At 38.1% G+C, this 22,043-nt stretch overlaps 1 protein-coding gene across 1 annotated transcript in view; it reads right to left on the bottom strand.

Moving 5' to 3' along the window:
• The window catches only part of POLRMT (RNA polymerase mitochondrial), a 1,430,506-nt gene that overhangs the window by 1,306,540 nt on the left and 101,923 nt on the right, over window positions 1–22,043 (bottom strand). The window contains exon 4 of the mRNA XM_044053892.1: window positions 9,467–9,600. Coding sequence (XP_043909827.1) covers window positions 9,467–9,600 — 134 coding nt within the window. The remainder of the gene's footprint in view (window positions 1–9,466; window positions 9,601–22,043) is intronic.

The raw sequence follows: 22,043 nt of genomic DNA, 5'->3' as shown, positions 1-22,043 counted from the left end.
AGGCCTTTGGGAAGAAAGACTAGAATTTAAAGAGCTTTGGTGGCAGATTTTATTAGATGCAACAAATAGCCCAGGGCTTAATGATCATATATCTTTAACTTCAGTGTTAAAACTGAGAGCAGCTAGAATTTAATTTGTACTAGCAATAGCTCTCTAGGAACAGCAGATGGTGCTATTCAAACAGTGAGTCTTTCAGGATATAATACAAAGGAAAGGAATTTTTAAACAATAGTATTAGCAGTTTTTATATATAACATATGTATTTATTTGCTTATATGTTTTTAAATTATATTTATTGTGAAGAATTGAATTTTAAATAAGGGAGAAAAGGTTTTTAAACTTATTATGATGAACATCAAAGTGTGTTTTAATTGATAGTCCGTTTTTAATGAGCCTTTTTGAACAGATTTATGTAATGAAATTACAAAACAATGAATTTCTATTGGTTGGCTTAAACCACATGAGAGTATATTATGTGTTTTTAGAGATTTTATGGTTGTCTGATGAAGTCTTACATGCTTTTGGAGACGAAAACGCATACTGTGTGTTTTTTAAATAGCGTTTACGTTTTCTGTGGATTTGTTCTTTGCATTACTGAATAAAGCGTTCTGGTGTTTTAGCTGGTGGACTGCTTCCGTGATTTTGGATTTACTGTTCTGGAAAATGGTTAGACTGTCACAGCTACATTTAATGCTGTGCCTGGCCACTTGGGAAGCCTGCTATACCATGTAAAGGGCCGGTTGCTTAGTACCTGGAGCCTCAGTTGCAGACCAGACTTTATTCAAGTTAGACAAAATGGATAATAAATATTTGGTCATATGGGTCTAGAAGTTGAGTGCTCTAAAGGCAAGAGTGGAAGATGTGTAGACTTTTTTAACCTAACTTGCCAATTGCCTTGCTGTCCTTATTAGAAGGCAGAGCATTGCATTAGACAGCAAACTGAAGGTCTTGTTAGTAGACAAGAAAAAGACATATATATATGTCTGCTACTGGATTTTTGCATAAGAATTTTAATCCCTCAGGGACCTTGTAAAATTATCAGGCTAATGTTTAGGTGTTGTACTTTGGGAGCCTGTTGCAGAGGGAATTGGTTGCAAAAACATTTTATTTATTTATTTTACATTTGTTAACCGGGATTGTCTGACTGAGCAAAAACGCTTTATCAGCAGAGGCCTGGGGAGAAAAGCTCCAAAACATAGTTACAAAAAATATAACCATTACAAACACAGTTTAACATTATAATCATTCATAATAAAACTTGTAGAACAGTTATATTTATGCAGTTACAATTATCTATAAAAATGTTATGAAGAATACTGCAGCAGAAGGAAAGGATATATTGTTAGGTAAAAAATGATGAAGCAGACTAGTTTAAGTTGCAAAATGTTTTGGTACAGAGGAGAAGAAATGATGGTAAGACAGAGGAAGTTAGGTCTGTTATTTAATGAAGGTATGTTCAAAGAGGCTGAGAACAGGTACAAATCCAGTGACTTTTTAAGTACTCTTTAGTGGCTAGTTTGAATACTTTAGGATGTGAAAGTGATCTAACTTCTTGTGGGTGTTTGTTCCAAGCAATAGAGTGATGGCAGCTGTATGTAATGGCTCATATTTTGGACTTGGGTTTGTAGATTTGTAAAAGGTCTTGGGTGGAGCTCCTGAGTAGTCTGGATGGGGCATAGTGGGAGATTATGGTGCCTAGTGCTGGACAGTAGGATGGTGAATAAATAATGGAGTGTATAATTTGGAGCTGAGAGAGGAGTAGGAGGTGTGGTAGTTCTAGCCAGTTTAGACGTTTGAGGGAGATACAGTGGTGAGATTTGTAGGTTTGTTGTACAGCAAATCTGGCTATTTTGTGATAGGTTGATTCCAGTTTGCTAAGTAAGGTGGAGTTAAGATTAGTGAGTACTTGGGAGCAGTATGTTAGGCATGGCAAAAATAAGCATGGCTGATTGTGTGTTCTAGATTCAGGGGTTAGAAATTTTTTATTTCTGTAGAGAAGTCCTAGTTTTTGATGGGTTTTCCTGATACAGTTATTTATATGGAGGTCGAATTTTAGCTCATCATCAATGGTTACACCAAGGACTTTAGTACTAGAGTCAGCAACTATGAGAGTGTGATTTAGTGACTTTATCTGAAAACTAGATTTGATATGAGTAACAGTTTTGGGGAGAAAGAGTAAGAGTTTGTTTTTTGGGGGGGGATTAAGGATGAGCTGATTATTGGTGAGACAAGTTTCAACAGAGTTGAAAGAAGACTGGGTAGCTGTTAGAAGTTCAGCGGGTGAGTTAGCAATGGTGATAACTGTGGAGTTGTCTGCATATTGGACTAATGAGAATTGTGGACAAGAGGAGTAGAGTGAGCTGATGAAGATATCAAAAAGTAGTAGTCCAAGGATGGATCCTTGGGGAACACCCACTTTCACTGGAAGGGGAGAGGATAGTGAGGAGTGCCATCTTACTGATTGCTGTCGGTCAGTGAGATAGCTAGAGAACCATGCTACTATTGGTAGTAGAGAAGTTGAGATCAGAGAGTTTATTCAGTAGCAGGGGATGTGAGACAGTGTCAAAGGCTTTCAAGAGGTCAAGGAATAAGCATGAGATAAGTTTAGGATTATCTCTATTTACAGAAATGGTGTTGAGAAAGGAAAGTAGAGCTGCAGTGGTACTATGTTTGGGTCAGAAACCGTGCTGAGTGGGAGTGAGGAGTGTGTCCTGTATAAAATATCGCATTACTTGTGTATGTATACATTTTTTTCTAAGACTTTAGACAAAGGGGAGAGGATAGCTATTGGTCTGAAGTCTGAGAGTTCTGTAAAATTTTTCTGTTTCAACAACAGAAATACTTACAAAAGGTTGTCATAGCTATGGGCACAGCTTGTGCCAATAGCTACGCTAACCTTTCTTTGGTTCAATGGGAATGCACATATGTATTAACCAACAGTACCTATGGTAGATACATTGATTGGTACATCAGGTTTGTGGATGATATTTTTTTGCTTTGGAGTGGTCCAGAGGCAGAGCTGAATGCATTTTTTTACTTATCTCAATAACACTATTCGATTTCTTAGATTTACCTCTCAGTATTCTAGCACTGAAATTGACTTTCTGGATATCAAAGTGAGGAGAGATTACCTGAATCACATAAAACTAGCTTATTTAGGAAGCATGTTAGGAAAAATACGTTCCTACACAACATCAGCATGCATCCTAATCATATGAAGGTTAACATCATTAAAGGTCAAGTCTATAGGATCATGCGACTGTTTAATGATGATGATTACTTACAGACATCAGCTTAAATTAAGAGTTTCTAGATAGGGGTTATGATGCAAAAACTATAGATAGATGTATCTTAGATGTTTAGAGTAATACGGCGGGCAGATGCAGACCCTACTTTGACACACGTACTACAGATGAGGTGAATGGTCACATCCTTGACCGTGAGGTGGTTACACATAAGTACAGAGGCACAGATCATATACTTAGGATGTCACTAACTTTCGCAAGCAATATAAATGTAGTATGTGATGTTGTTACTAAAATTGGGGTATTCTATCCACGATTGACAGCCTACAAGGCATAATTAGGACCAATCCAAGTTTCACATTCAGGAATAATAGAACATAGAGAAGTGAATTGTGTTATAGAAGTGCCACAATCAATACTACTACTAGTAGGTCTGACAGATTGGGTACATATATGTGCAAGGATTGTGCAGCCTGTAAGCACATACATAATGGCAGCACTTTCACACATCCTTCTAGGAAGTTTAGTTATTGTAGTAATTTTTATGCTGACTGCACAACATCAAACATGGTCTACTTTGCATATTGTGTAGCATGTTACAGTTTCTATATAGGCAAGACCAATAGACGTTTGAAGGATAGGATCCTTGAACACTATAGAGATATTAGAAACTGTAAAGAAAGTAGTGCTATTGCTATGCGCAGTATGAGTACAGGACCAGATCATAATTATAAATTTCTAGTTTTACAGATTCTGTTTGAGAAACAGAGGTGGGGCAATTTATCTAATGATACAGAAGCTGCTGAACAGATATGGATTATACGATTTAACGCAGACAAACCCCCGGGTCTGAATCAAATGGTGTCGCTTAAACCTTTTTTAAAAGCTCGACCACTGAAGCACTGATTTTTTCAGTGGTACATATATTATAAAATATTATATATATATACATGTGTATATTTGTGTTTTTATATATATAATATATTTTTTACACATCATTTTACACTTTTTACATTTTATATTATGCTTTGTACATTCTTAGTAAGGTACATGCATAAGTACACATATTCACTTGTATTACTTTATATGTAAAATATCTTTCTTGTATACACATTTTTTACATGCAAATTTTCCACATGCATTTTTTTCTATGTATGGTTTAATAGAATTATTCGTTTGTATAGGGAATTTGTGATATATGAACGCAATGTTTTTATTTTTGCATTGGTAACTATGTTTCATTTTAAATTATTATTGATTTTAGTAATTTTTTGAATTATTATACGACTGTTTTAGAGTACTTAAGGAATTGTGGGATTTTAACAGCTGTCTGATGAAGGGGTAGATCCCTGAAAGCAGTAACCTTTGTATTGTGAGAAAGATTTTTACTTCTATTTATCTTAATAAATCTCTTAGCTGTGGTACTGTCTGTGTTTTTTACATTTGCAGTTCTGTGGAATTGCCACCTTTGTGAATAGGTATGGTGTAGAATTGTTTCCAGATAGCAAGTACTTTAGCTTCAGAGATAGAATAGTTGACTAAAATGGACAAAGCAATAGAAGGAGAAGCTATCTGAAGAAAGTAAGATGGGATACTGTCAACAGAAACAGAGCATGGTTTAGTTTGGAAAGAAGGGTTTTCATGTAAGCAGTAGGGACTGCTTTAAGGAAAAAAGTTTACAGAGTTGGCTGTGGGTGGAGGTTCCAAGCAATGTGGAACATTGTTACTGACATCCAGGAAGGCCTCTAGAACAGGTGGGACAGGAGTGGAGGGGTGGGGTACTCACCTTCAGAAGGCTATAGTACCTTTGTTGAATATCTGAGATTTCTTTGGATTTCCATTCAGAGTTTTTCATCATGCTGGCAACAGTTTCCCCAAACAAATCTTCCTCTGCTGAGGAATCAGGAGAAACGCATTCTCACCATCCGAACCCATATGACCTGGGGAATGGAACTGTGAGGAGTATGTCAAAGAGCGTTCATCAGAATCTGAGTCATCGTCTTCAGAGGAGGTTTCTAAAGGACTATCTTGAGGTGTGGCAGGAGTAACTGACATCAGGGTAGGCTCCGAAAAGAGTAGAGGCCCGAGTGCTATGACAGCTTTAAATAGGCCCCGAGTGAAGTCCATCTCCTCCTTTTCCTGGGACATCTAGGGGGGAGGGGAACGTTTTTGGTTTTCTGTTTCTTTTTCTTTGTTGGAACGACAGCTTTTACTAATTGGGGAGGCTCTGACCCCGCTGAACTCTGACACATCCTGGGATTTCTCCTTTAACAAGAATCCATGTAATGCCCTTTTATCCTTCTGAGATAATAATATGGGGTTCTCCTTCTCACCATCATTGGTAACTAGAAGTCACTTTGGACATGCAAACCTTGGATACCATACCAGCCTCTGGCAGGGTTGTGATAGTCAGTCTGAACTGTTGTTGGGCATACAGAGGGTTCCAAGGCCTACAAGACCTAAGTGTTTGACTGAGAGGCAGTACTTTCAAACCTGGGCCTCTTAAATTTCTTTCTATGAAAAGGCAAGACATCAGGGGTAGAGAGGTCCTCAATTTTATCTTTGGTGAGGTTCTTTAAGAGATGGGATTCCAAATAAGAGTTGAGTAAAAGTAGAGTCCTTAAAGTCTTTGGGATGAAAGACTGACAAATCGTACAATATTTATAATCATGCTCTGCCCCTATACAGAAATGACACTGGTTGTGATCTTTGTAGGAAATCTGCCTACCGCAATCCCACTTTCGTCGCCTAGCTGACATCTAACAGAGCAACAAACAGCAATAGTACTGAGAAAAAGAAGGTTCCCAACAGGCACTTATCTGAACTAAAGAAGCCCAACAGTACCAATGACCAAATGTACAGCAGACATGGGTGAGAGACCTCCATTCAGACTGGTGGCAAGACAGCCTAAGAATTTATACTTGCACATCAGCTCATGTACCCATATGCCCACAGGCCTAGGTCATATTTTGGCTGTATGGCTTTATGGAAGGTTTTGGCTTTAGTCCCTCGGGTGGACGTCATGGTTATTTCATGAGATAACCTCAAAAGTTTTGCATACTGCAACAGTGATGCAAGGAAGGATATCTAATGCTACCAAAAACTTCCCTGGGGAATGAGAGGTAACAGATTTCGACCTTGAATTCTGCAACTTTCACATACAAATTTAGAAAGGAAATACCTAGAACTAGTCTCCAAGAAGATTCTCTCTTCCATACCAGGAACATTCTAGAATAGAAGTATTTGCCCATTTAATTTAATGGCAGTGGTTTTATGATTCCTAAAGTAAGTGAGAAATAACCTGAGGAAAAAATTCTGTTTGGTTTGGAAGGTGGGAAGGAACGCCCCTAAAAGGAGGTATTTGCATTCAGTATCAACTGTATCCCTCCTGAACCACTTTCAACACCCACGAGTATGAAACAATCTACTGCCAAGGTGAATGCACACAGCCAGCTTCTGGGACAGATTCAGTGAGACAGGGGTTGAAGAGGAAAGAATGTTGGTATAGTCATTCTGTAGTAGTAGATTGCCCCTTTTTAGGAAAAGATCCCGGTTTCTTGTTTCTCTCCTGCCATCTCTTTTTGGTTCAGTTTGGACTGAGAAGACTGGGATTGTTTGCTTTTGTTTTTAAGATAGGAAAGAGGATCTAGGAGATTTGGAATGGGCGGCCTGAAATATCATTTAGATCTCCCTGTGTTAATTAACAACTACAACAGACTTTCGTCAAATTGTTTGAGGACCTGGGTAGCAAAGATGCCAAACAAAATCTCCTTAGTTAAAGCATATTTGAAAATTTCAGCCTTTATGTACCCATTCATATCTCCTCAACACTGCAGCAGTAGCAGTGGCTCTAGACACAATATCTGCACAATCATACAGACTCCTTATAGCATTTTTTGATATTTGAGAATTGTTAGAAGCAATGGAATTCAGATAGAAACTACCTTCAGGGGGAATTGTAGCAGATAGTTCTCTTAAACCGTCTGTATAAAAAAGAAACTTCCACTTAACAGTCCGATAATTAAGAATTCTACACATCAAAGTAGAATAAGAAAATATTCTCTTACCAAATCTAATACCCTTCCTTTCTCGTCCAAAGGGGAAAGAAAGGAGGACACCAATAACCTGTTCCCAGCTGGTGAAGTTGTGGTTGTGACTGCAGGGTTAGACCTGAGATGGGAAAACAAGTATTTGTTAGTTTGAGAAACTTGAAGCCTGTTTTTTGGGGGGAACTGAATGTTGAGAATCAAGGTTGTTACAGGCAGTATTAAATACATCCTCCAAGGCTGGCACTAATGGAGGAATAGGAGTGGAATAAGGCATATTTACTTATTACATAGTGTATCCTCATCTCCTCAGTTCAGGTGGAACGTCCATCTGTTCTTGTAAAAACACCACTCATTCTTGCTACAGACTGAAAAATTAAAATTCCTCCGAAGTAGGTTGTGAGGACCAAGATTTCTATGAATCAGAGAAATGGGCTTGGTAATCTAGAAAAGAAGCCGCCCTGTTTCCTGTCCAAGTCAGAATCCTCTAACGTCTTCCTCAGGAATGTTTCTGCTGACATCTTTTTCAGGTAAGGATTTTTGAGTACCAGGATTAACAGCTCTAACTATTTCTTACCTAAGGTAAGAAAATCAGCTTCAGATGAAACATGTTTAACCTTTTGTTTACTTCTTTACAGGTAGAGTTAATGACTGATTCAAAGAAGGTATTTTGCCCCATCAAGAGGTCTTTTTCCCCACCTACACTGAGCAGCATCCTCTGGAGTGTCATACTGACCCAAAAGACATGGTTCTCCCATAACAGGATCAGACACTGTATCGGCTGAAGAGGATGTGGCTGACCCTTGGCTTGTAGGGGCCAAAAGGACTACACCAAAGGAAGCCAGAGAGGCAAGTGAGTGGTCTGCGGAATGACTAATGCCCACTGCAGAGTCAAGCTCCATTGGTTGAGGCATTGCCTGAGTTCACAATGTCAGCAAGGGCTCTTTGATGAGCTTTTTTTTATAGGTATAGTGGCAGACAGACCAGCAGGAGTAGGATAACTATCCATGCTGGGACAGAGGAGGATTCGTCAAATACAGTAAACTAATGCAGTCTGAGTCAGTCAGAAGGTAAGTTGTCAAACAGTGTTCAAAAGCAGCACACTTACACTCACATACACAGCCCCTTAAAGAGAGTAATGCACAAGCAGCACAGGAAATTCCTGTTGCAAATCTCTTCTCATAAAATTCGGTCAGACAGAAAAAAAATGTCAGGTAAGTGGTCACAGAGCAAACTGAATCTCTCAGCATTCTTCAGCCACCACACAAATGTATGCTTAACATAGATGCGGGATATCTACACACAGTGCATTAACATGATTTCTAATGCTGCTATGCACTGTTAAAACCAGATCACAATAATAATCCTTTTACCAAAAGTCACTCATCCAACTTTAAACTCAGGGTCCTACCCTATGAAACGGAAGGATATTCTTGTTGAAAGTTCACCAAATTATTTCATCACTCAAGCTGTTAACATTGTTTTTGATACTCAACAAATTTTGTCTTTGATGCTCAACAAATTTCTAATAACCTCTTCACAAGGACAGCAGTTTTGGGATGCATATCACCTTCCTGTCTTCTGTGGAAGAATAAAATCTTGCTCCCACCTCTCAGCCTCTGGGTCCAATCAATCCTTGGCATATTAATTAGCAAATCACTAAAGGAAGGGGCCACACAGAAGCTAATGCAGACTACAAATCCATTACTCTTAGTGTAACACAATAAAATACTAGGTCTTTCTGAATTTCTGGGTTTCTGAGTTATGCACCAAGTTAACAGAAAATATTAATTAAATATGCAATAAAGAATTAAAAAAAATATGGACATCTGTTTAATGTAATTGTTCAGGAGACTTACTTGCTGATTTGATAATGAAGAAAAATCGACAATTACAACCAAACTTATGAAGGTGCACAATGAAGAAAAATGGCTCACTAACTCTGCAACAGTGTAAAGCTAGCCTTTATACAGTTTTCTGCTTCCAAATTCTAGATGCCCCAGAGCCCCTCCACTATACCAGTGCCTTTGGCAATATGTTTAAGGTCTCCACTACTCTGTCAAATCGGTACTTCTATATAATTAGTCTTACCATTATCTTTCCTTTCAACTTAAGAAAGACCAGGATATTAAAGAATGTTTGGAAAACAGCGCAAAATAAAGTCCACCATCTTACCTTTTGACAACCTGTTGTGAAACAGCATCCGTACGCCCCATACATTCCAATGCTGCTGCATAAGAATTCAAGTTGGGTTTCAAGCCAGCTTCCTCCACAAGGAAAAACAGATTGCTGATCTGCTTTAAAGAGTCCTGAGAAAGAAAAAAATGTTGATGCAAGTAGGAACCAATCCTGCATCCAGTCATAAAATATTCCTCATCAGGTCAATGATGGAATTCACCAAAAAATGCACCTCACTTTTCATAAAAAAAACAACTTTTCCCCTGCAATGTTTAGAATAAAGTCTGTAGCATTTAAACTGATAAAGAATACTTGTTGGGGTCTGACCAATGAAACTAACTTCTTAACATTGTGTGTTGAGTGCTCATTATCAGGCAGAGAAAGCAGTTTATTTAAAACAGCTAGTTGGGTTGTAAATGTCTGACAAGTACTTCTTGCCATCAGACCTTTTTAGACAAACTTTCCACGGCAAAACATGGAATATGAACCATTGTAGCAGTGCACTGTTGCAATGACACTTTCAGAGTAGAAGCAGAACAGAAACTGTCAATTCCCACCTTGAACAAATGGCTTCAGATTCAGAACCCCCTAATCAACAGTCAAGGAAAGAACAGTTACGGAAGACGAACTTAACATAACAGAAGATGTTCAAATGATTACTGCTGCAGTAGCCTTACCTATATGGGTTATATCCTGCCAAGGATATAACAGCCAACGAGCTATCAAAGCTTTAGGGCACCCTCCACTAGTGCAAACTGTCACCAGCTCAGACTGGGCTGACTAAAAGCCAAGTTTGGGCACAACGCCCTTCAAGACCTTTTCTGCCAGCTGAGATAGGCAGGATGAGCCCTGAAAGATCAATGCCCACACCCTGGCATTAAAAAAAAACACCAAAAACATGGGGAATGGAGGGAGAGAGTGGCTACTGCAGCAGTGATCATTCAAACATTTACTGTTATGGTAAGTTCAACTTACACAACTGTAATATGTACTTCATGTTGACCACTGCTGCAGTAGCCTTAGCTACATGGGTAGATTACCATAGCTAACTATATCTGGGAGGTGTAAAGGGAAGAGTACAGGATCCTGTGGAGAATGGTCACAGCAAAGCTTGACTTACAGCTCTACAAGGAATCAAGCTTACAGTACTTAGTAAAAGTATGCAGAAAGGATGAAGTAGCAGCCTCTAGAATACTTCTATAATCCAACCCTTTCCAAAACCCATTGATGAAGCCAAGGTCCTGTTACAGAGAGCATTGACCCCACCTGGAATAGATTTGTCATGGATGCATAACAAAATGTAATAGCCTTAAACTACCATTTGAAAATAGTCTGTTTTAACACAAATTGTCCCTTCTTTTTACCTTCATAAAACTTAATAATTGATCCAATGATCTGAAAGAATTAGTTCTGTCAAGATAGTACTCAAGTTGTCTGTGGTGTGGGCATCCAAGGTATGGAGTATCCCTTCTCCCTCATTTTTAGGTTCAGGAAAAAAATGGGGCGATGCAGTTTGGCTTGAAGTAAATTTGGATACCACTTTAGGCATAAAAGGAGGATTAGTTCTTAAAGCAACTGTGTCCCTATGGAAAATGAGATAGGGTTGACTCACCATAACAGCTTGCAACTCAGATACCCTTCCTGCAGAGGTCAGAGCAATCAGTAAAACTGTTTTCCATGTTGAAAACCTAAAGTCAGCCAGATTAGCTGTGTCAAATGGAGCAAGTGTTAGCTACCCTAACACAAAATTAAGATCTAAAGGAAGGGCCAATGATTCCTCTTATGCAAAACCTCTTTCAAGAACATTTTGAGATGAGCCTATCCTGAAAGAGGAGGATCCATGGGCAGACATGCTGAAATAGCCAATAAATTAACCTTGACGGAGGAATACGAAAGACATAGGATAGTAACTCACCCAAATACTGTAAAACCAGAGAACAACTAGCCCTGAATGGGTGCAGTTTATGTTGTTGGCACCACCTAGAAAACTTTTTCCATTTGCTGATGTATGATTTTCTAGTAGCAGACTTTCTTGCCTCCATTAGTATCTGCTGCACATCCTCATAAACAGATGGAAGTTGACTGACTTAGGGGTGCATCAAACACCCCTGTTCTTGTGTGAGTAGATCCATTCTGCAAGAAGCTTGTGGTAATTGCCCCCAGCCCAGCCATTTCCAAAAGAAGGGAGAATCACAACTGCATGGGCCAGAAGAGAGTCACCACAATGATTTTGGGGGACTCCTGTTTAATCTTCAGGAGCACCATGGATATTAGTGGAATGACTGCAAAGTAATATAAAAACATAACTGTCCAAAGGAAAGAAAAGGTCATCTGTCTCATGGGCCATATTGCATGGAGTTCTGGACAGAATACTGCCAACTTGATTGTTCAGAGAGGAGCTGAAGAAGTCTTCTTGAGGAACTCCCCACAGATGATCAAATCTTGGAAGACCGCATGACCTAGTTTCCATTTGGGAGGGTCTGTCCTGGTCCTGTTCAGCCTGTCTGCCACACAGTTTTTCTCTGACAGAATGCAGGATGCTTGTAGCAGGTGATTGTGCTGTGAAGCTACATCTCAGAGCTAACATGATTAGTCTGCAAAGGGGGTCTCCTCTTGCTTGTTGATGTACCACATAACTATGGCACCACCTGAAGGGGTCCCGGGGACCAAAGATGGTTCAGAGAGTTGAGTGCCTTAATCAGGGTAAGCATCTCCTAGATATTTATGTGCTTGTTTCTGTCCTTGGTGTCTACCTGCACTTTTAGCCTCCTAAAACTGGTCCCTAAGCAAAGTCTTTAGAGTCTGTGATGACTGACGGCTTTGGAACACAATGAAGAAGGGGAGACCTGGATTTAAGGATATCTGTCGTCTCCAGCAAAAACTTCTCTTCTGACAAACTCCAGTACTGGGATCTGAAAAAGTTAAGGGTGTTGATGCTGTGACAAAAAGATTTCCAATACCACTGTACCTGTCTCATGTGGACTACTGATAAGGGTATCATGAGAATCCCAGATGCCATGGAACCCAAAATCCTGTGGTATTACCTCACAGTGACCAAAGGCTGAGTGGGAAACCTTAGAAACAGATCTAAATAAATATCTATTTTTTTTTCCTGTGGAAGAAAAGCTCTTTGGTCTGAGGTGTCTAGTTGATATCTCAGGAACACAATCTTGTGTAAGGAAGTCAAGAAAGACTTTTGAATGCTCTCTTTGAATCCCAGTTTAAGCAAAAGAAATATTCTTGCCATTTTGAAAACGACTCCACAAATATAAGCAAGTCATCTAAATATGGAAAAATGTGAATACCCTACAATGAGTTATATCTGGAGCCAGACACTTTGTGAACACTCTTAGTGCAGTGTATAGTCCCAAAGGGTATGGCAGAGAACTGATAATGTGACCAAAACACATACAACCACAAAACCTTAAGAAATTCCTGAAGTCTAGTTGAATAGGGGTGTGGTGATAGGCATCTTTTAAAGTCTAGTGTTACCAGGAAACTTGAAAGAGAAAGAAGAGGTAGGAGGCTGTGAAGGGACGTAATATTCTGAATTTGAGCAACATCACAGTTTCAGGAAAGAAAGATCCAGAATTGTTCTCAGGGCATTTCCTTTCTTTAGCACTAGGAATATTCTTGAATAAAACCTCTTCCCCACCTGGGAATGAGGAACTGGGTCTATCACCATGTGATGAAGAGCAGGTGGAAACGAGAGCCTGACTTGCAGGATGAGGAATGGGACCCTGGAAAGGAAGAATTTCCTCCCACTGCCATCTGTAACACTGATGAATGACTTTCAGAACCCATTTGTAGGAAACAATCTGTTGCCAAATAGAAAATTGGAGATTCAGAGTTAATTGAAGAGGAAAAGGGGCCAGGGTGGGAGATGATCACAAAGTCTCTTGAACAGTAATTTGGACTTGTTGGACTGTCCTTGTTTTGGACATTCTTTTTGGAACCCCATTTTACTTCTTAAATGTCTATTTACCGGAATTACGTTGAGACTGTTTATTTTTTAATTTATTTATTTTTTTGCCAAAATTAGATGAGAAGAAAGAAAATCATTTGGACAATTTGGAAATGGAGGGCTGAAAGAGATATTCTCTGGATCAGCTTGCCCTTTTTATCACACTTTTTGATCACTTTTGCAGCAGGTCAAACACTAATTCTCTATCCAAGGGAGAATTTAAAAGCTCATTTTTAACATCATCTTTAAGTTTCTAAGAGTGCAGCCAAGCAAACCTCCCTAAAACTGTACCAGTGACCATACCTCTGGAAGAAGAATCAACAGACACACACACACACACACACACACACACACACACACACACACACACACACTGCTAATGAGTAGTGACCTGTGCAATAGAAGAAACTAAGTTATTTAAAGCAGATTTTTCTTCACAAGAAGAAACTGTAAATAATATGTTGCTCATACTTTTACAATATGTTAGAACAAATGTTAATATAGGCACCTGACAATTTAAAATTCTGAAAATCAAAGTTGCAGAAGTATACGCTATTTTTTTAATAGATATTAATAATTTTCCCATCCTTATTAGAAAGGATAGAATTGGAATTAAAAAAATTATTAGCAGCAGGTGAGTCAACTAAGGTTACAGCTGCTGGGTCAGATGTGGGATGGTGTATAAAAATTTAAAAGACTGAGGAACTTTATACATCCTGGTCTACCTTTTTGGGGATAGCTAGCTGACAATCAGGAAAACTGCAGGCAGCAAGACAAACACTGCAATGCAGAGAGGACAGGAGAAATGGGTGTAGGTTCTGGAAAATCTTTCTGTACCAACTCATAGTATTTTGTAAGCGACTGAGAAACCTCTGTGCTTTCCCACTGAAAAAACTGGGACATTCTAGCAAAAGTCTCAGAGAAAGAAACCCTAGAGGGAGAAACAGGAACTGAGCTTTCCTGCGAGTCTGAATCAGCAATCTGAGAACAAAATCCCAAATCCTTCCCTGCATCTTCCTGTTCAGATTCAGACTCTTGAATCTCTTCAGGAAAAGAGGAATCTCTTTCTTTCACTGGAAAGTAACTCTATAAGAAGCATCAATAGCCTGAATTAAACCCTGGGCCAGTCCCAGTAAACTACTCGAAATTTGAGGAGGAATAGAAACATGTTGCTTTTCTCTTTTTGACAAGAAAAATGGAGCCATCTGTGTTAGTAATGACAGTCATTGCTTCACCAGGGACGGGCACAGCATTTTCACACAACAGGGAAACTTTCCCTGTTCCCTCTCTGACAAGAGTTGCTCTCCCTTGCCCAGTGAAGGGACTCCAAAAGGCACAGAAGACATGGCTAATATCCAGTCCATGGTGGCTACAGATGCTACACCAGAGAGATCAAGGGTAAAAGTTGAGTGGTCTGAGGTACAACAAATGGCCACAGTAGAGTCACCCACCTGCATCTGAGGCAAACTGTTAGCCTGATGTGCTGGCAAAGGCAGTTTGCTTAACATTTTCTTTTTGTGGCTGGAAAGAGGATCAACCATGGGACAGGCAATAATGTTCCATGGTCAAGCCAAAAATAGTGCCTCTTTCCCAGCTTAGACAAGCAGGAAATCCCAGTAAAACCTACAGAAAAAAAAAACACAGTAAAAAGCAGTCGCAAACACTATGGCAGTTCCACAATGGAAAAATAAACAATTTCTCCAAAGAAAATAAATATGTTTTCAATTAGTTTACACTATGTTTAAACTAACAGGAAAAAAAGAGTGCTCCATTTTAAAGTACATTACAGTCTCAATACAGTCCATTAAAACAACACTCTTAGTTTTAAAATAACTTCCTTGAAGTGGAAAGTAATAAAACATCAGCAAATAAAAGAAAATGCAATTTTTTCTTCCCCAAACAGAGCTTATCTGCCCAGCAAAGGAAAACACAAACCGACAGTCGATCCTTGAAAGCTACATGGGGAGTGTAGTCTTCAGCAGCAGAAAAGCCCTGAAGGGCTTTGCACACAAACTTGTCTTTCAGTCAGCTCAGCTTGAGCTGGTTGACAGTTTGGGGTGCATGGAAGGTGCCCTGAATCTTTGCAAGCTGGCTGGCTGTTATACCTTTGCAGGGTATCTCCCATATAGCTAAGGCTACTGCAGCAGTGATCAATATGAAGAACATAAAAGACTGAATTCAGGGAGCCATTCCTAGGCATTGTGGGTCACCCACACAACATTGGTTATTCCAGGTTCTCCATGTTACATATATATATATATATATATATTTTTTTTTTTTTGCTATCTAATCAGCAGGACAACTAGCAGAAAACAACATGCATTCTTATGACACTGAGAATTAGCACTGCATCATATTCAGGATAGCACTACATTCTTCTGCCACACCGTAGTACATAAGAAAACTCACTCATCTCTTGGAATGCTCAGTACTTCACATGGAGTGATTACAGAAATCTTATCTTCCCTGCTACAAGCCTGCTATGCTACTATGGATGAAAATACAAGACACTTCACCCGAGCTTCTTGTCGATGCAGGATCGTCAGTGCTTCTGGCACTGCAATGAGGTGAATACATTTTTCTCAAGTATTTTAAAATATAATAATCAGCAGGAAAGAAAGACAAGGATCCACACTGTCAATATATTTAGCGCTTTGGTTTTTTAATAAAAACTTCTGCAGAATAACATCACAAAACTGACCCTTTTTATATACACTCCCAATCCACATAATCAATTAATGGCATCACAATCAATTAATAAAACTCGTTGTGATCTTACAGAATACATAGTAGTCACCTAAACTAGAATTACAAGTTGTGGTACAACTAGTATAAATCCAGCCTTGCATAGAAACAAAATTAAAGAATAAATAATATCATAGGATTTGTTGTGCACAACTTTTGTTTTATGTATAGCCTTCTGTTTTTAATCTAAGAAAAGAGCTGAAAGATATACGAGTATTTAAACCTGGGTATTGTGTGGCATTAGTTCTCAGCTGCCATCTGTGTTCTCTATTTTCCAAAAAATCATTAAGAGGTCCACCGCTATCTCCCAGCATAACTTGTTCAAGGACTGAAAACCTAAAAGCGTGCCCTACATTGTTTATGGTATGAACAGCCAAGACATTTTTGTATCTTGTTTCTTAATATCATAGAAATGTTGGTACATTCTACTCCTAAAGGCGTTGATCGTTTTACCAATATAGAAACAGGGACACTGAGTACACATCCCTATATAAACTACAGCCTTACTACTACAAGTGTATTTCTTTTTATAAATGAATTTCCCAAAATTTGGGATACAAATTTGAGTTCTTTCCAAGATATGTTTACATTGTAAACAGAACCCACACTTGTACATGCCCCTAGTTCCAGAACACACTTCCTGTGCTCTCTCTAACATATTTTTGATTGTAGTGTCCTTTTTGTATACTATATTCGGCCCTGTTCCTACTGTGTCCAAATATTCCTTACTGGTATTAAATAAATTCCAATTGTGTTGAATTATATTGCTAATATTTGTGAACTGCAGGCTGTATTTAAAAGTAGCAGCTCTGTTATCGCTTTGTTCTCAGTTCTATGTTCCACTTCAGAAAAACTATCAAGTCCTTTTCCTAATAACGGAAAAAATAAACCATGTTCCCTCTTAACAACAACTTCCTGTAGTATATTATTAACAAACTCTGGGGGATAACCCCTATTTACCAACATTTCCTTAAGAATGTGGATTTGATCTAGAAAATCATGGAAATCAGACACCATTCTTGCAAGTCTTTTCCCCCCTGCCCCTTTTACTAATGACTTTTTCTGGTGTAGGGGGTGAAAGCTGGTAAAATGCAAAAGTGTATTGGAATAGGTAGGTTTTCTGAAAATAGTGGTCTCAAAACAGTTGTTAGATCCATTTTTACTGATAGTAATGTCTAAAATAGTCTATTTTTTCATAAGGGATGGTATATGTAAAATCCAAAAAATCTGTAGCTCCTTTAATAAATGCAAGAAATTCATTAAGTGTCTCTTCACTGTCATTCCATAACATGATTATATCGTCCAGGTAGCGACCATAATAATTCCATAGCTTTGCATAAGGGCTAGTAAAAATGTATTCCTTTCCCCAAAATGCGAAAACTAAGTTAGCAAAAATAGGTGCACAGGGTAGCCCCCATAGCTACACCCTTACATTGTTTAAATAGTTGTTCTTCAAAGACAATGATATTGGTGTCTACAATAAGTTCCATTAGGCTCCTTATCATACGTATCCTATCATGACTTAATTCAGTGTATTGACATAAATATAGGTAAAACCATTCAATACCAGTGTCATGGGGGATGACTGAAGACAGATCCCTGACATCTATTGTCAAAAAAACTAAATTATGGTTGTACATACTCTTGTTGATTTTCTTCAAAAGGTCCCAGGAATCCTTTACTATCCAGTTACAATTGCACAAGATGTTTTTTAATTGTGTATCTATAAATTTAGCTATGAAATAGGTTTTTGATGCCTTTGCATCAACAATAGGTCTAAGGGAGGGGGGGGGGGGTTGTTGAGATGTTTATGTAATATTTGTATACCAAACATGGTTGGGATTTTTGCCCATTTAACTTCCATACAAGATTGTTCATCTAGTGAGATCTGTCTATTCAAAAGAAGTTCTTCCAACATAATATCCACTTTCCTATATAGGATATTCTTCTCATTAACACTTACCTGACAGTAGGTGTCAGTGTAGAGAATCCCAAGCATTTTGTTGATGTATAAATTTTTATCCATGATAACCAACCCACCCCCCTTATCGGGTTTCATGATTCTGACAGTTTTATTTCCACATACATTGTGTAATAATTCCATCTCTTGTGTATTCAGATTGTAGTACCCTCCCTTTATCCTTGAACAACTGACGAATATCATGTTCACACATCTTTTCAAAGGTCTGTACTATAGGGCATAAGGGGAGATTAAATAAACTTGTTTTTTACATAGATCTACACTATTAATATTGGGAACACCTTCTTCGAACAAAAACTGAAAATTCAATTTCCTTGTATACAGTTTTAGATCTATTAGTACATCATCTAACCCTCCTTTTTTACTTGGAACAAAAGAAAGGCCTTTTTCAAAAATATCAGCAATATCATGATTAAAAATATAATAACTGTAGTTATAAACCTTAAAATCACTGTTTTTATTACAAAAGATCTGAACAGGAGCGTCGTCTCCACTACTTGTATCATTTAAAACATCAAACACATTCATTTCTTCTAATACATCCTCCCCCTCCCTCTGTAATTGTAATTGTAATTGTATTGCCCCATTCCCCCTCTCTGATTCTTTAGCCATTCTGACCTCCTCAGAGGGGGGAATTCTAAAGGGTTGATGTAAGAATCTCTATCATTACTTGTTTGGTACTTGTCACCGTTTACATCCCTGTCAGATGCATCACCATACCTAAAATTGTTGTTAAATTTACTTTGACTCAAAGGAGGGGAAGGGTATGCTCTATGTTCAGCATACTCCTTTTCGTCTCTCTCGAGTTTCCTTTCTTTTTTGTGTTTTAAATCAGCAATATATTGATCAACATTCTTAAACAAATTATCATACTGTACTTTTTTGAGGTCAAATAATAAGTCTGCCTGAATACAATTGTTCACATGCTTAATTCTGTCATTAAGGTTTACCATTTTCGTGTCATTATCCTTGACAAGACAGTCCAGAAGTTCACATCCATGTCTGTTGAAAAGTTTTACCAGTTCCAGATGTAATTCGGAACCCTTAACCAACCCTGTAGGATACCGCCAAAGTCGGAGTCCTTTTGGAACCTGCTCACTCCTTATGCACTAGTTTCTGGTACTCAAAAATAGTACTACCCCTGGAAGTGCGTGAATTAGGGGAAGTCCGTTCCACATCTCTCGCCGATGTGCTAGCTCTCTCAGTGTGTAGACGTTGAGCCGGTGTAATACCGTAGTTGTTCAACTCATCCTCACCGGCATTACTGCTCGTTCGTCTAGATTGAAACGCATGCAAAACCTGCGAACCATCCTTCTGTTGGGTCAGCTTCTCCATAAGAGTAACTAAATTTCCAACTGTACAATTGAGGTTGTGCAGAGAAAATGCTAAAGAACCAAGTGTGGGTGGATCTCCACCGTCTACTCCTTCCATAATACTAGACCACAAAAAACGAAATACAGGAAAAAGTAATAATCAGCAGGAAAGAAAGGCAAGGATCCACACTGTCAATGTATTTAGCGCTTTCGTTTTTTAATAAAAACTTCTTCAGAATAACAACATCACAAAACTGACCCTTTTTATATACACTCCCAATCCACATGATCAATTAATGACATCACAATCAATTAATAAAACTTAGCATTTTGGGAAAAGGAATACATTTTTACTAGCCCTTATGCAAAGCTATGGAATTATTATGGTCGTTACCTGGACGATATAATCATTTTATGGAATGACAGTGAAGAGACACTTAATGAATTTCTCTACAGATTTTTTGGATTTTACATACACCATCTCTTATGAAAAAATAGACTTTAGACGTTACTATCAGTAAAAATGGATCTAACAACTGTTTTGAGACCACTATTTTCAGAAAACCTACCTATTCCAATACACTTTTGCATTTTACCAGCTTTCACCCCCTACACCAGAAAAAGTCATTAGTAAAAGGGGCAGGGGGGTAAGACTTGCAAGAATGGTGTCTGATTTCCATGATTTTCTAGATCAAATCCACATTCTTAAGAGAATGTTGGTAAATAGGGGTTATCCCCCAGAGTTTGTTAATAATATACTACAGAAAGTTGTTGTTAAGAGGGAACATGGTTTATTTTTTCCATTATTAGGAAAAGAGGACTTGATAGTTTTTCAGAAGTGGAACATAGAACTGAGAACAAAACGTACAACACAGCTGCTACTTTTAAATACACCCTGCAGTTCATAAGTATTAGCAATATAATTCAACACAATTGGAATTTATTTAATACCAGTAAGGAATATTTCGACACAGTAGGAACAGGGCCAAATATAGTATACAAAAAGGACACTACAATCAAAAATATGTTAGAGAGAGCACAGGAAGTGTGTTCTGGAACTAGGGGCATGTACAAGTGTGGGTTCTGTTTACAATGTAAACATATCTTGGAAGGAACTCAAATTTGTATCCCAAATTTTGGGACATTCATTTATAAAAAGAAATACACTTGTAGTAGTAAGGCTGTAGTTTATATAGGGATGTGTACTCAGTGTCCCTGTTTCTATATTGGTAAAACGATCAACGCCTTTAGGAGTAGAATGTACCAACATTTCTACGATATTAAGAAACAAGATACAAAAAATGTCTTGGCTGTTCATATCATAAACAATGTAGGGCACACTTTTAGGCTCTCAGTCCTTGAACAAGTTATACTGGGAGATAGAGGTGGACCTCTTAATGATTTTTTGGAAAATAGAGAACTCAGATGGCAGCTGAGAACTAATGCCACACAATACCCAGGTCTAAATACTCATATATCTATCAGCTCTGTTCTTAGATTAAAAACAGAAGGCTATACATAAAACAAAAGTTGTGCACAACAAATCCTATGATATTATTTATTCTTTAATTTTGTTTTTATTCTGTTTCTATGCAAGGTTGGATTTATACTAGTTGTACCACAACTTGTAATTCTAGTTTAGGTGACTACTATGTATTCTGTAAGATCACGAGTTTTATTAACTGATTGTGATGTCATTAATTGATCATGTGGATTGGGAGTGTATATAAAAAGGGTCAGTTTTGTGATGTTGTTATTCTGAAGAAGTTTTTATTAAAAAACGAAAGGCTAAATACATTGACAGTGTGGATCCTTGTCTTTCTTTCCTGATGATTATTAGTTTTTCCTGTATTCTAAAATATATATATTTTTTGAGTGAAGTAGGAGGACTGCACTTTTATATTCAACATTAATTATTGTTTCCTTGTACCTCACAAAGCACTACTGTTACGATGTTATATACATAATAAGGAGGCTCTGTACTTTATTGATATAAAATTAAGACAGAGCTCATTTGAATACATTTATTTTAATTTACAATTCTTAATTCTCCCTTACAGACCTGTGCTGTCTCATGTCATGGTCTGATGAAAGCTAAACAATGACATCCTCCTATTCCCAGCACTGTTTCATTGCTTCATCCTATACTAAATGCCCATTACTGTGCCCCCAAGGGCAGGGGCATGTACTTCTAAGGAAATGTAGCATCATCATATGTCAGTATGTTCCTGAGCTGGCCTGAATGACACAAAACTAATAAGGCAGGGAATGGCTTGCTGTATTCCTGGAAGACCACATGCAGACAGGGTTTGTTGAAGATGTGATGAAATCCCAGACCCTACTTTTTCATTTATTTCTTAAAAACACACTCTTACTTATCGTCTGGGTTCCAATACTTTCTCTTTCTCACTCTTTTTTTTCTTTTCAGTCAAGCATAAAAACTACCTTAAATCTGTCCCATGCATAGCTAAAATCTGTTACTCATATTAACAGCTCTTCTGGAAGGCTGTTCTAATCATGCACCATCCATCCCTTATGGGAAAAAATATTTTTTTCATATCTCTTCTGTGA

This window comes from Protopterus annectens, chromosome 13.part0 (genome assembly GCF_019279795.1).
Source record: "Protopterus annectens isolate FY-2018-M chromosome 13.part0, PAN1.0, whole genome shotgun sequence".
Classification (NCBI taxonomy): domain Eukaryota; kingdom Metazoa; phylum Chordata; order Ceratodontiformes; family Protopteridae; genus Protopterus; species Protopterus annectens.
This window is presented reverse-complemented; position numbering and strand designations above follow the sequence as displayed.